Source organism: Anabrus simplex, chromosome 1 (assembly GCF_040414725.1).
Source record: "Anabrus simplex isolate iqAnaSimp1 chromosome 1, ASM4041472v1, whole genome shotgun sequence".
Taxonomy (NCBI): Eukaryota; Metazoa; Arthropoda; class Insecta; order Orthoptera; family Tettigoniidae; genus Anabrus; species Anabrus simplex.
Window position 1 is genome coordinate 389170382 of NC_090265.1, and position 16021 is coordinate 389186402.

The 16021-nt window shown below is 35.9% G+C and overlaps 1 protein-coding gene across 2 annotated transcripts in view; it reads left to right on the forward strand.

The window, feature by feature from the left end:
• Positions 1-16021, forward strand: part of LOC136856825 (protein argonaute-2) — a 467999-nt gene that overhangs the window by 220942 nt on the left and 231036 nt on the right. For both annotated transcript variants that reach the window (XM_067134979.2, XM_067134978.2), the window contains exon 11: positions 8279-8369. In XM_067134979.2, the coding sequence (XP_066991080.2) occupies positions 8279-8369 (91 nt within the window). The remainder of the gene's footprint in view (positions 1-8278; positions 8370-16021) is intronic.

The following is a 16021-nucleotide window of genomic DNA, read 5'->3' on the forward strand; positions in this document are numbered from 1 at the left end:
AAAAAGTTTTGAGCCTGGATGTGTACCTAATAATATTTTTTTCAAAACTGGTGTCGGTTACGAAATTTTAAGGATGTTCACTTTACCGTTGGTGCAGTATAAGCCTGGCGTTTCAGTTATCTATTTTTGTGCTTGGCAGTTGTTACAAATATTATTCATTCTGCCAATGTCCACATCATTTAAATCAGAATAATCTACATTTGAGCCATTCGCAGAGACTTATTTTAGTAGGTTTGTGTACGTGTTCTATTGATATTTCATGTCACTCTTTGTACACTTAAACAGTGTGAACGTTCAGAGCTCGACTGTTGAGCATGGTTTGCTGAAGTTCATGCATTCTGGTCACTGAAACGTTGAGAACATTCAACGTTTGATTCTCAAGCATGGCTAGCAGCACTTCATGCATTCTGGTCAATCAAATGTTGAGAACGTTCAGTGCTTGATTCTTGAGTATGGCTAGCAGCAGTTTATGTATTCTGGTCAATCAAACGCTGAGAGTGTTCAGCGCTCGTTTTTCTAAGCCGATTTTTCTGGAAATGTTACCTTGATTGTCCAACCTATTAATATGCTCATCTTCCATCTCATTGTCGTGCATAAGTCTCAGATGCTTTGTTGTAGAGGAACGCTGAGAAAGCTGAGATTTTCTTCAAGGCATTTTGAATCAAAGAAAGCAAATAGAAACAAATGCATAGAAAGTAATATAACAAAAGTAAATAAACAAAACCAATCAACTAATCTACAGATTTAACAAAGACATTATTAGAAGCAGAAAACGAACGGAGCTATGCAGTCTACATACTCTGAATATACCCTAAAGTTATTTTTGCAGACCTATGAGACCAGACAAAATGATCATGAATCAACCATCCAGTACCTACAGCTACTACCATAATAATCTACTTGGTACTAACCAACAAGTAGAAAATAATGAAGTATTGTGGTATTGAAGTATTAACCATTCAAAACGACCTTCACTATCACTCAATGATAGGTAGAAACAATCAACATACATAGCATCAAAGAAACTCCACATGAGGCACTTCCGTAACAAAGTGAGCCCACCCTGCGACAGCTGAGCGGCATGGAGGCCACATAACGTACTACAGCATACAGGATGGCATTGAAAGGATGCACAGGGCACCAAGAACTTTCATCTCCCAGTGTTTGGATGAAGTTGTATTGAGGGTGCTATAACGTACTCAGTCGAAGTTGAAGTTAAATACCCTCACGTCTTGCCGATAATATATTAATCCAGTTCATAGTCTGTGAGACCACGGTAAATACATACAGTATGAAGCTAAGTATTATCACTTAGCACTTCCCAGCAGACTTGCATAGACTTGCAGTAACACTGAAGTCAGTTGAATGTTCTAGCCGAAAGTCAAGAGTCGAGACGCAGTACTTGAAGACACAAACAGACAAGACCACAATCCCAAAGGACAAGACAGTTGCACATTTCAAATAGGACAAACCCTTACAGCGAACCAGCCATTAAATAAACTTTTCAAATCACATGGTTCTCTCGCCAGCCATTATTCCTACCCTCACATTTCTCCTCCGTCTGAGCTAATCACTACATTGCATTCATCTTACAAAGTTTTTAAAATGTTGATGCTAAACATTGGCGTACTGATGCTCTGAAAACTGTTAGGTGACATGCGTTAGGTTGGAAAAACCAACTTCTTACACAACTTTCTTTATATTTAGCTCTCTTGCTTAACAAAGGTTCCTTATGTTGGGTGCTACAGAATGCTACCGATTTCACATAGTGTCCGTACAATTATATAAATAATGCTACAATTACAAAATTTTACTACTTCACATGGGGTTAGAATTCTGTACAGTTACATCACCATTGTATTGCGTTCCATTGACGTTGGAACAAACACTACCCGGGTCTAGTTTGATTATAGGTAGTCTCACTGTAGCTGGCGGAAGTGAAGAAATGAGAAGCCTACTTGCTTCTGATGGTCTAAGGGCTACCTTGTGTAAAGAATTTGCAAGACTGAAGTAAATTTTCCGTGAAACTGTTTCAGTGTCAGTTTTGAGTTTTCCATGTAGTCGTTGCATTTGTTGACATCTGCTGCATATTTGCACATCAAGCAAATACTGGATTATGTCATCTTAGGTGGAAAGACTCTGTAATGTGTCCTGCAGTCTGTCTTTGTAATACTCCAAATTTTCTAGTGATATAGTGTCCATAACATTATTTATAGTGGAGGAGAGACAGGTGGTGTGTAACCATAAAGTAGGGCGTTTACATTTTAAATTCGGTATTCCCAAGCCATAAAGTGTTCATGGCAACAAATAACTGTAGTAATTGATTCTACCTTAGTAGAGATACGAAGTAGCGTAACATAGGTTAGGTAATCTAATGTGACATTGACATGTTTGTAATCTCTAGTTACATTCTTTGGTTTTTGCTAACATATTGTAGAAAAGTATAAGGAATAAATTGAAAATATATTGTGTGTGTATATATATATATATATATATATAATGTGATTTAATATATATATTGTATTGAATACTTCAGTATGGAACAGAAATGAAATTTATAGCTTATAATTATTGTAGAAAAGAGCAGGTACGAAACTTTAAAGTTTAAGATACATTCTTTCCCATATTATTCCTTCAATGTTTGTAGTGTTTGACTTGGAGTACATACAGTGCTGTGCAAATAAGTTGGTCCAAGATATTTTTATTTTACTTTTCCGTAATTTTCTCAAGGATTGGCAACAATGTAGCCGGCCCCGTGGTGAAGGGGTAGCGTGCCTGCCTCTTACCTGGAGGCCCCGGGTTCGATTCCCGGCCAGGTGAGGGATTTTTACCTAGACCTGACGGCTGGTTCGAGGTCCACTCAACCTACGTGATTAGAATTGAGGAGATAGCGGCCCCGGGCTGGAAAGCCAAGAATACGGCTGAGAGGATTCGATGTGCTGACCACGCGACACCTCGTGCTGAGCAGCGGTTGTGTGGTAGGCCAAGGCCCTTCAAGGGCTGTAGTGCTTGGGGGGGGGTATTGGCAACAATTTGTTACACATTGCCTATTCTTAGATCCTGCATGCTCTGTGCAATCTTTGCACTGTTATTCATTGGCAATTAATATGTCTGAGGATTGTTTTAGGTTAAAAGTGTATTTATTTCAATGTGTCACATTCAATGAATTCTGAGGTTTCCGTGTAGGATTACTAACAACCCATGTCTTCGGTGGTTTCAAGTCCCAGGAAGCATAGTGTAATTGTAGCATTATCTCAGAATACTTCCATGACACACAGAGTTAGCTACTAAATTTTGTAACACCTTTGTAGAGTGCATACACAAAATAATAACAATAACAATAATAATAATAATAATAATAATAATAATAATAAAATGTAATTAGAAAAATATCAGTGTGGCGGCGACTCCTTTATCTAGACTGGGAAAAGGGACAGTTAACTTACCAAATACGCAAACTCAAACCATACGCGAGGTAAACATAACTTACAGGTCTAACAAGTGACAACTATGGAAGAACATGGAAGGAGCCCTATTGAGGTCCGTGGGAAAGTATGACGTTATGGGGAAGAAAAGGTTCCCAATAACCACCCACAAACTATTAATTATTAACAATAAAACAAAACAAATAAATGGCAGAGTAGCAGCCAATTAACACACTAAATCAAAGGATATTTAGATAGACTTACAAAACAAAACCTGTAATCTAATCAAGGTCACAGTAAAATGAAAATGTTAAGGGTCCACCTTTTCAATACAATGAATATTTATTGATGTGAGTATATATCACATGTCATTTAAAGAAGATTGGTACTAGTTTCAACACTCATTGCTCATCATCATCAGCCATTGAATCAATTGAGCAAAACACAACTTATCAAACAACAATATAAAACACATGATAGCACTTACAAGAAAAATGTTAAATTATGACTAGTTAAAATATAAAACATATGACAGCAAATAAAATGACAAATGTTAAAAGTAAAATTGTAACAAGTTAAAATGTTGAAAGCAAGTCAGAGAAGGTAACCAAGTTGTTAAGGTATGGTACACAAGAAAATAGTCCAGCTTGAGGTGTATAGAACATAAGGTGTATCTTATAAAACACTTGACTGCACCTACTGAGACAAATTTTAAATGTAATATTAAAATAATGAGAGTATGGTGCGTGTGACCATCTATATATATATTAACTAGTCATAATGTAACATTTTTCTTGTAAGTGCTATCATGTGTTTTATATTGTTGTTTGATAAGTTGTGTTCTGCTCAATTGATTCAGTGGCTGATGGTGACGCACAATGAGCGTCGAAACTAGTACCAATCTTCTTTAAACGACTTGTGATATATACTCACATCAATAAATATTCATTGTATTGAAAAGGTGGACCCTTAACATTTTCATTTTACTGTAATCCCAGTTCAATACGGAACAGAATGAAGTTTCTAAAAGGTCTTCTAACAATAGGAAATTAACTCCATCATAGAATCGACACTGAATGACGTCAGGCAATCTCATATAAAGTCAAAATTTTAATATGACATACAAAGTCGCTATTCAAAAGAGAAAGTTACAGTTACATTTACATTAAATTACAGAATGCTAAGTCTGAAATGAGAATTGCCTCCGAAAACTAACATGTTGATATGACTGCCCATCGAGGTACAGTCATTCAAAGAATTAAATTTGGTGAATGTGGAAATCTAGAGGAAAACTCCAACACACAAAATAAAATTGTACATTACCACGGAAGTTACGTTAAATGAGAAAAGGTCGAAACACAAGAATGAATTTAAATTAAGTAAAAGGCAATAACATAGGGCTTACCGTAAGAGGCTGGAGTCCCCAGAGGGGGAGAGACCCCGAGCGCGTGTGCTCGCTATGTCGTTCAGATGGAAAAGAAGCGGACGAAATGCTTATCTCTCATGGAGAGCCCAAAACTGGAAATCTTGCAGTAAAAATAGCCAATAACAACACTCCAGATTACCACATTCCCCAATGAAAAACGCTAATATTTTGGCCAATAAGAAACACTGTTATTTTGACAGATTACAAGGAGCTTCTAGAACAATCTTTTCTGCTGGACTCGCATATTAGTGGATATTACAAAACGACAGGAAAGGACCTCTTACACATGGCACACCCTGCCTCGCAAGTTATGTATCAAAATGAGCCTACCTTTATACAATTTGCAGAACAATATACAATTTATAACAGGAAATTTAAATACCCAGATCTCTTTGAACATCAGTCTTCTTCATAGTTCTTTTTCTTCATAGGCCTAAATATTGATAATTTTATATATTACACACCATTGATTTTTCAAGCCTTTTTCTTGAGGTTTTCCGGAATGCATAAGAAAGATACTATAATTTTTAGAACCCAAAATAGAATTCCGCTGTCCTCTCTTGATGACGCACAGGTCACAAATTTGATGTCTGTGTAGGCATAGAATTATTCAGTGGTAGAAACAGACTAGCTCAATTTTGCCTATGAAGAAAAAAACTATGGGAGGAAAAGGAAAAAAGATTCCAATTGATGAACATTTTTCTCCTTAGACTAATACTTCAAAATACTGGAAAGGTGAGTTGTTGGCAAGCTGAAGAAAAGGTTTCCTGATTGTGACAGAATATTTGACCAAGATTTGGCTCCTTGCCATACTTCATGAAAGTGAAGAGATTCTTCACTGAGAACAATATTCATATCTTAAAGTAGATAGGGAATTCCCCTGACATTAATCCTATTGAAAGCATGTGGGCTATTTGCAAAAGGAGACTCAAAAATCTTGACTGTTCCACAAAATACATGTGATAGGGTGTATAGTTTGTGTGGTTTCATGATCATGAACTCAAAAATATGTGCTCACAGCCTGTGGAATCTATGCCAAACCATGTAAAACAACTTATAAAACACAAAGGAAGACCTATTAGCAAGGATTTAACATATGTATTAGGGGAATAAGTGCAAATATATATATTACCATGTGTCAATTAACCCCTCAGCGTCGCAGCCATTTAAATTGCTTACTACCCCGCGGCCGGATGAGATTTCAACTACGCGCGACTGAAATACATCGATTTACTTAAAGCGTTACTACAAGTAAAAGAGTAGCCCGATTTTCACGAAATTTGGAATTCCTTATGACAGAACTATGTACATGCAGATAATTACACAATTGTTTCACATTTCCTTAGTAATTTAGTTCCGTGTGATAGAGTTCGAAGCACTCTTTGAGACAGGGACTCAAGTCACACTCCTAGAAGCAGTACACTGACGTCTTCTTTTCGCCGTGTGTTGAATACAGGATTACAATGTCTCTGAGGTTTGGATTTCCAACTCTTGCGTGCTAATTTCCTGATAAAATGTCTTTCCTGCAACCTTGGAACTGTATTATCTGATGCGCGCCGGCCTTGAATATTTCGTTCCCCTCCCGAGCGAGCGTATTTTGTAAAACCTTTCACCAGCTGAACCCAATAAGGTAATTGCTCAATATTTGTCTCTGTGACCTGTGTGAGTATTACTAGAGAATTTAGCAATCAGAATTCACCGTTGAAAACTTCTCTTTGACCTGTATAATTATTTATAGTCTCTTACACGAAATTTCCAAGTACTGTTTCCTCCTCATCGTCAGTCTCATCATTTACCACTGCTACATCATCTATTTCATTATCACTGCTGCTTATACTGCCACTACTACTTCCGACTAAAGTTTCATCTGAATTATACAAATTTCAAGCACGTTACTGTCAGTCATACCACGGCTGAGCGCGGCTCGTCACACGGACTGATGAAACTGCAGCAGGACGAAACTGAATGAGGGGAATAACATTTATGACGAAACAAACCAACTCGATACATATTTCAGATAAAAGGTCGAGACAACGTCTTTCAAACGAGATATATACCATGAACAACTGGTTCTCGTATCGTTTGACAGAAAGCAGCACTAACTCATGCCTACACAGAGCGCTCGTGGAGAGTTACGAAAATTTTACAAGCTGAGAAATAAAGACAAATATAATAAATAAACCGCACTCCCAATGTACAAATAGAGCAAAGAACATCACATGAAAATACAAACTTCTCAGATCACCGTTTCTTTATTTTATTCTGTGGGAAAGAATGAAGCAAACAGACTTTACAAAAAGTAAGAGATTAGTGCTCAGACTTATTTGACAAATAATTATCCTTGCAAAAACAACTACATTATAATGATTTTTCAATTCTTATTTACAACGCTGATAAACCCGAAAATGTCTTTATTTTTTTTTTTTTTGCTAGGGGCTTTACGTCGCACCGACACAGATAGGTCTTATGGCGACGATAGGATAGGAAAGGCCTAGGAGTTGGAAGGAAGCGGCCGTGGCCTTAATTAAGGTACAGCCCCAGCATTTGCCTGGTGTAAAAATGGGAAACCACGGAAAACCATCTTCAGGGCTGCTGATAGTGGGATTCGAACCTACTATCTCCCGGATGCAAGCTCACAGCCGCGCGCCTCTACGCGCACGGCCAACTCGCCCGGTGAAAATGTCTTCTTGGAAACAAAACAATTTGCATATCAATAACTCCAAAACTCTTCGCGCTATAGTCGTAAATGTGAAACTATGTATGTGTCTACACCACGTATAGAGGTCGGCGGCTACGGAAGAAAAGAGGGTCTATACCACGTATAGAGGTCGGCGCTGAGGGGTTAATTTGCATGGTACTGTAAAACACAGGCTATGACTTAATTTAATGATGGTCTGTATTTATCTTGTATGCAGTAAATCAGCAGTGACATAATGGCTTATTCTTCATACTGTGATGATTCCTATTTACGAGGAAACAGATGTGTAATTCAAGTCTAGCACGGTTTATTATCAGGAAATAAAGGCTCTGGTCACATGCACATACCAGTCCTCTGCAAATGTTTCCCGAGTTTCAGCTCTAAAATAATAATGCCTGGAGTATAGAACACAACAACTTAAACTTCTTTGTTTACAATCCTTGATGGTCTACAATGGGCATGACATTCACTACGAGTGTATATAAGTAGGAGTGACATTCTTTAAGAATACCTAAACGTATGTATTTAAAGTATGTCATTTTAAATATCACTAACCTGCTGCCTAATAAAATAACAAGAACTGGAGTTTTCTTAATAGGCCTTTAAATTTCATGACACTAGTGTACCTAATTTAACTATCAATATATTATCTTCTTAAATGTGGTGAATTTTTCTACATTTTAAAGTAATATTGGTTTGGTGTTTTTATTGAACATGTTTCCATTACAGGGCTTAAAGTTGATTACATGATTCCCAACCAACCACATACGAAGCGCACTTATAGAGTCAACGACATTGCTGCACCGCCATCAAAACTGATGTGAGTTTAAAGAACTTCTCTGTGTGTTATTCAGTTGATATGCTTTCAGATAAGAATTTGATGCATAATACCTGTCCCGCCAGCTGATCATGGTAAGAAAAGGATCTGTGAGCTAAGGTTACGTGGTCCTCTAATTTAGTACTGCAGTGACTACTTATCTTTTCAGTGCTAAACTTGTGTGTGTATATATATATATATACACACTGATGAGCAATTGAACTACAGATACTGTGCTAGTTGTGTGTCGTAGTCCCTTTCACCTTGATGACTAGGGAGCACATTTTTATGTGCTAAAAATGTGAAAAATATTTATTTTTTATGTGCTAAAAATTCTAAAAATATTTGATAAAAAGTTAAAAATATTCTGCTTTAAAATTCGCATATCCCCTTGTGTTCAAGAAGTAAGTAAGTATCAGGTATGGTAGTAAAATATGGTACTACCAAACTTGCTCCTTCAGGCAAATGGTTGTCTGTGTATGGAAAAGTACAGTATGGGATATTAATTTCTGACTGCCAGAGTAGATATTATGGTATTTAAAAAAAATCATTTATAAAATGGTAAAAACAACCTCCTATCTTTGAAATATTTATGCCAGTTTTTACTCACCAATCACATGCTGGAATATCAGTTGCTAGAAGTAGTCTCAGAATTGCAGTGAACAACAAAGGTCATCTCCAAATTGACCATAACAAATGCATGCTGATTATCTCTAAAGAACGCATTGTACTGTAAAAATGATCGCTCCACATCAAAGGACGTCGGATGTGCATACTTAAAGAGAGGAATATCCCCAATACTAATGCCATCAGTCTCACCAACATGAGCACCCACAACTTTGTACATTTTTAAAACTGTCTTGTTTTCTAACAAGCTGAAAATCTTGCCTTCCTAGAACAGCAGTAAGGGGTCATTTAGACCCATCGTAAGAAATGCTTGGAAACGTTCAAATTAGAACTGAGTAAGAGATGTATTTTTGTCCACTGTGGTTCAACAAATTTATTTTACACATAGAGACCTGATACTAGTGTATGGACCTTTTATATTAATAATGGACACACAAATAATCACAAACAACTTCATCAAGTTTCTCTTTCTCTAAGGAGTTTCCATTTAATTAACCAATTGAACACCTTTTGTTATTCAATCATCCACATTGCAATCATTATAAATTTTTGGAAATACTTTAAGAAAATTAAAAACATCTTAAACACATTTTGCACACACAGTTTCTACTTTTCCTGCACATTTTCTGCACACTGCTTTGAGGGACTTGATGCAGGCATTGCTACACTTGTTGCCTTTATGCAGACCAACTTATTCTGCTTTGTAGATGGACATGGTCCTAAAGCCTCCTCTTCATGGTTGTTGTTGTTGTTATTGTCTTTATTCACCCCATCTTGTGTCCAACTCGTTGGCCAAATGGTCAGTGTACTGGCCTTCGGTTCAGAGGGTCCCGGGTTCGATTCCCGGCCGGGTCGGGGATTTTAACCTTAATTGGTTAATTCCAGTGGCCCGGGGGCTGGGTGTTTGTGCTGTCCCCAACATCCCTGCAACTCACACACCACACATAACACTATCCTCCACCACAATAACACGCAGTTACCTTTAAAGTTAAAAACTTCATATTTAGGTTCCGTATTGAAGCAGAATTCACATCAAAGGAAAGTACAATAAGTTCCACCTTTTCAATACATTATATTATGTGACAGTTTTACGTTACAGTTAAACCTTCACATTTTTATACACTCGGGACCGGTTTCGACAGTGTACCTGTCATCATCAGCCAAGAACAATTAATCGAGGACAATAAACCTTACAATACTTCAGGTATGATATAACAGTGAATATAAAATTATACATTATCTATCTACAAAAAGGTGTGAACATGTCCAAGTAAAAAATCACGATTTAAGAAAATCATAGTCCTGTAGGGTGTACACTTATAAAATTTCTAATTAAAATAACGTGTTAAAAACTTGCTGTTATATTATAGCTATAGCAGAGGTGTTTATAGGTGTAAATCTATGGAGTTTTGGCACTCAAGACATATAGCTGTGTTTGACAAGTTAAAGTGTTCAAACATTTAGTTAAATGGTGTTCCACTTAGAATATGTGATACAGTACAGCTGAGGTTATAGTAATATGTTTGTAGGCTTAGTTTTGGTATTTTTAACACTCGGGACATATAGCCATGTTTTACAGGTTAAAAGTTGATAAAACATTTAGTTAATGGTGTTCCACTTAAAATATATGGTAAAGTTCAGCTGAAGCTACAACTTGGACTTGAGGAGCAGATAATTATGTAAAATATCAATATAAGTAGAAATGAACAATTTGAATGGGTCACTGCTTGATAATGTAGATGATCAGCGAGTCCTATTAAACAATTATACATGTCGACATGTGGTTGTATATCATCTTGCTGAGAAGTAACAAAGGTCCTGGCTAAAATGGTGCTTGTAGATCTTATGTTGTAGGTTGTGATTACATAAATTGACTAGAAGGGATCCTGATCCAAGTCGGAACCTATAAGAAATAAAACGCGATATAAAGTTACCGTATTTAAGAAACGAAAGGGAGTTAAATTTCGCGAAGTATTGGTGAATGAGAAACTCACCTCAGGTGCCAAGTTGATGGTAGACGGAACGTAGTGGAACTGACAGGCTGAGGAAAGACGAGGCCTAGAAGGGAGCAGGGAGGGGCGGAGTTACTGAGTTAGGGGAAGGAGGCAACGCGGTAGAGGCGGGACTGTGATCAGGTGGGCGCGTGCGATGGTAGGGGAAATATGTAAGCGTGTTGTGTATTGTTTTGAAGATGGATCGGTTTTTTGGTATTTTAAGAGTGTTCATTATTTTGATAAAAGTGTCAAAAAGTATTGTAGGTTTTTCGGAGAGATCGTTAAGGTTAAAATTTGGGTTATGGTATTGATCGAGTGAGATGTAGAATTGTTCGGTGAAATCGAGTATGGGGCCTTTGTTTATTATTTCAATAATGTCTATGTCGTTATTCATACCATAAAATTTATGTTTATAATCATGTATATGTTGGCCTATTGCGGAAAATTTTCTGTATTTTATCGCATTTACGTGTTCAGTATATCTAATTTTGAACGATCTACCGGTCTGTCCAAGGTAGGTGCTGAGACAGTCGTTACAGTGAAATCTGTAGACGCCTGATTTGTCAGAAGGGTTAGAGGTATTGATTGAGTTAGAATTGTATAGGATATCTAGATTTCTGTTATTAGTTTTGAAGGAGATGTTAATTTTCTGTTTCTTAAATATATTTGTAATTTTGTGAATATTACGGTTGTAGGTAAAGGTTGAAAAAGATTTCGATTTAGTAGCTTCTTTAATTAGGTTCGATTTTGGGCGATGTCTGAATTTACTAATTATATTTTCTATAAAATTCTTGTTGTATCCATTATGAGCTGCGATATTGCGTATGGTATTTAATTCTTTGTTGAGGTCTGATTTCGACATTGGGACATTAAATGCTCGATGTACTAAGCTATTATAAGTGGCCCGTTTATGGCTTAGGGGGTGAATAGAGTCTTCTTGTATTGTAGTGGCAGTATGTGTAGGTTTTCTGTAGACATTATATTTGAAGGAAGATAGAAGTCTGGTGATAGTGAGATCAAGAAAATTAATAGTATTATTGGATTCGGATTCCAGTGTAAATTTTATGTCTGTATCAATAGTGTTGAGGTGCGTTAAGGTGGTAGCTGCGTCTGTAGTGCGTTGGTCCATAATAATAAATACATCATCGATATACCTGGACCAAAGATGTATATTGCTAAATGTTATGTTATTGTCAATTTTTGTATGTTCTAAAAAATCTAAGTATATTTCTGCTAAAATGCCGGAGGCTGGGGATCCCATGGCTAGGCCGTCTTGCTTGTATATTGTTTTATCGAAGGTGAAATAGTTGTTATTGATTAAAAGTTTCAAGATAGACATAAAGTCAGTGATCTCAAGTTGACTAAGTTGACTATGGTTATGCAAATTTTGAGGGATAATTTTAAGAAGTTTTTCTGGTTTAATACTAGTATACATATTAGTGATATCAAACGAATGTAAAGAGTGGTATGGTTGAAGTGTAAAGTCATCCAGTTGTTTGATAAGTTGTAGTGTATTCTTGATAGATTTTCTAGACTTAAAGGTGTAGTGTCTTTTAAGAAATTGTTGAGTGAATTGTGCTACTTTGTACAATGGGCTCGGTCTGTAGTTTACTATAGGACGTATCGGGATATTAGGTTTATGTATTTTTGGTTGTGCTTTAACGGTGGGAAGTCCTGGGTTCATTTTAATTAGTTTGCTTTTTTCACTGTCGGTTAAAAGAAATGATGTGTTTTTAAGCGTCTGTTTTAATTGCCGTTGGATAGTTTGTGTAGGATCTTTGTTAATTATTGTAAAAGTGCTGTCTGTGAAAAACATTTTGGTTTTGGATACATATTCTGTTTGATTCATAATAACAGTGGTGTTGCCTTTATCTGCTTTCGTGACGATAGTATGAGTATCTTTAATTTTATTTTTAAGTTGAGATTTGGTCATGCTTTGGATAGGTGATGTAAAGGTTTTCTTAAGCTGTTTGTTGGCTTCGTGTCTGAGTTCATCTTGTATATCATGAGGCATCTTCTTTATCGCTGTTTCCGTTTCTACTATTAGTGTTTTCGCAACATTTAATGGGTTATAATTAGGCCAGTTGTGTTTAGGGCCTTTTGACAAAATAGTGATCTCTTCATCATCAAATGTTGTATTAGATAAATTGATGAAAGGAGAGTGAAAGTTAGCTATAGGGTGACTGGCAGTGTTTGGGTTGATCAGGTTATTAGATGGTTTGTTGGTTATGGAAGATCTGTTGAGGAGGGTTTGAAATTTGTTATCTAATGTGGACTGTTTTTGGACAAGCAAAGTGGATAGTTTACTGTAAATTTTTTCTTGGAAAATGTTCCATTGTGAGTCTGATAACAACATGGCAACTTCGAGGTGGGTTTCATACAATCGGTTATTTAAGAGTGATTTTTTCTTATGTAGAAATTTCAATTCATTTTTGAGCCATAATTTGTTAGTTTTACGGTTAACTTTATATTGATGTGGTAAAACATGTTTCTTATTATTATTCTTTAGAAAGTTTGGAGTCAGATCGTAGGCGATGCATTTCTTTAAGAAGTCTATGTCTTTGATTAATTTTCCTATTTTGATTCTTAAGTTCATATAATAATGAGCTTTAGTTTTTGCCTGGTGGGCTACATTATTTAAAGTTAAAAACTTCATATTTAGGTTCCGTATTGAAGCAGAATTCACATCAAAGGAAAGTACAATAAGTTCCACCTTTTCAATACATTATATTATGTGACAGTTTTACGTTACAGTTAAACCTTCACATTTTTATACACTCGGGACCGGTTTCGACAGTGTACCTGTCATCATCAGCCAAGAACAATTAATCGAGGACAATAAACCTTACAATACTTCAGGTATGATATAACAGTGAATATAAAATTATACATTATCTATCTACAAAAAGGTGTGAACATGTCCAAGTAAAAAATCACGATTTAAGAAAATCATAGTCCTGTAGGGTGTACACTTATAAAATTTCTAATTAAAATAACGTGTTAAAAACTTGCTGTTATATTATAGCTATAGCAGAGGTGTTTATAGGTGTAAATCTATGGAGTTTTGGCACTCAAGACATATAGCTGTGTTTGACAAGTTAAAGTGTTCAAACATTTAGTTAAATGGTGTTCCACTTAGAATATGTGATACAGTACAGCTGAGGTTATAGTAATATGTTTGTAGGCTTAGTTTTGGTATTTTTAACACTCGGGACATATAGCCATGTTTTACAGGTTAAAAGTTGATAAAACATTTAGTTAATGGTGTTCCACTTAAAATATATGGTAAAGTTCAGCTGAAGCTACAACTTGGACTTGAGGAGCAGATAATTATGTAAAATATCAATATAAGTAGAAATGAACAATTTGAATGGGTCACTGCTTGATAATGTAGATGATCAGCGAGTCCTATTAAACAATTATACATGTCGACATGTGGTTGTATATCATCTTGCTGAGAAGTAACAAAGGTCCTGGCTAAAATGGTGCTTGTAGATCTTATGTTGTAGGTTGTGATTACATAAATTGACTAGAAGGGATCCTGATCCAAGTCGGAACCTATAAGAAATAAAACGCGATATAAAGTTACCGTATTTAAGAAACGAAAGGGAGTTAAATTTCGCGAAGTATTGGTTCCGACTTGGATCAGGATCCCTTCTAGTCAATTTATGTAATCACAACCTACAACATAAGATCTACAAGCACCATTTTAGCCAGGACCTTTGTTACTTCTCAGCAAGATGATATACAACCACATGTCGACATGTATAATTGTTTAATAGGACTCGCTGATCATCTACATTATCAAGCAGTGACCCATTCAAATTGTTCATTTCTACTTATATTGATATTTTACATAATTATCTGCTCCTCAAGTCCAAGTTGTAGCTTCAGCTGAACTTTACCATATATTTTAAGTGGAACACCATTAACTAAATGTTTTATCAACTTTTAACCTGTAAAACATGGCTATATGTCCCGAGTGTTAAAAATACCAAAACTAAGCCTACAAACATATTACTATAACCTCAGCTGTACTGTATCACATATTCTAAGTGGAACACCATTTAACTAAATGTTTGAACACTTTAACTTGTCAAACACAGCTATATGTCTTGAGTGCCAAAACTCCATAGATTTACACCTATAAACACCTCTGCTATAGCTATAATATAACAGCAAGTTTTTAACACGTTATTTTAATTAGAAATTTTATAAGTGTACACCCTACAGGACTATGATTTTCTTAAATCGTGATTTTTTACTTGGACATGTTCACACCTTTTTGTAGATAGATAATGTATAATTTTATATTCACTGTTATATCATACCTGAAGTATTGTAAGGTTTATTGTCCTCGATTAATTGTTCTTGGCTGATGATGACAGGTACACTGTCGAAACCGGTCCCGAGTGTATAAAAATGTGAAGGTTTAACTGTAACGTAAAACTGTCACATAATATAATGTATTGAAAAGGTGGAACTTATTGTACTTTCCTTTGATGTGAATTCTGCTTCAATACGGAACCTAAATATGAAGTTTTTAACTTTAAATAATGTAGCCCACCAGGCAAAAACTAAAGCTCATTATTATATGAACTTAAGAATCAAAATAGGAAAATTAATCAAAGACATAGACTTCTTAAAGAAATGCATCGCCTACGATCTGACTCCAAACTTTCTAAAGAATAATAATAAGAAACATGTTTTACCACATCAATATAAAGTTAACCGTAAAACTAACAAATTATGGCTCAAAAATGAATTGAAATTTCTACATAAGAAAAAATCACTCTTAAATAACCGATTGTATGAAACCCACCTCGAAGTTGCCATGTTGTTATCAGACTCACAATGGAACATTTTCCAAGAAAAAATTTACAGTAAACTATCCACTTTGCTTGTCCAAAAACAGTCCACATTAGATAACAAATTTCAAACCCTCCTCAACAGATCTTCCATAACCAACAAACCATCTAATAACCTGATCAACCCAAACACTGCCAGTCACCCTATAGCTAACTTTCACTCTCC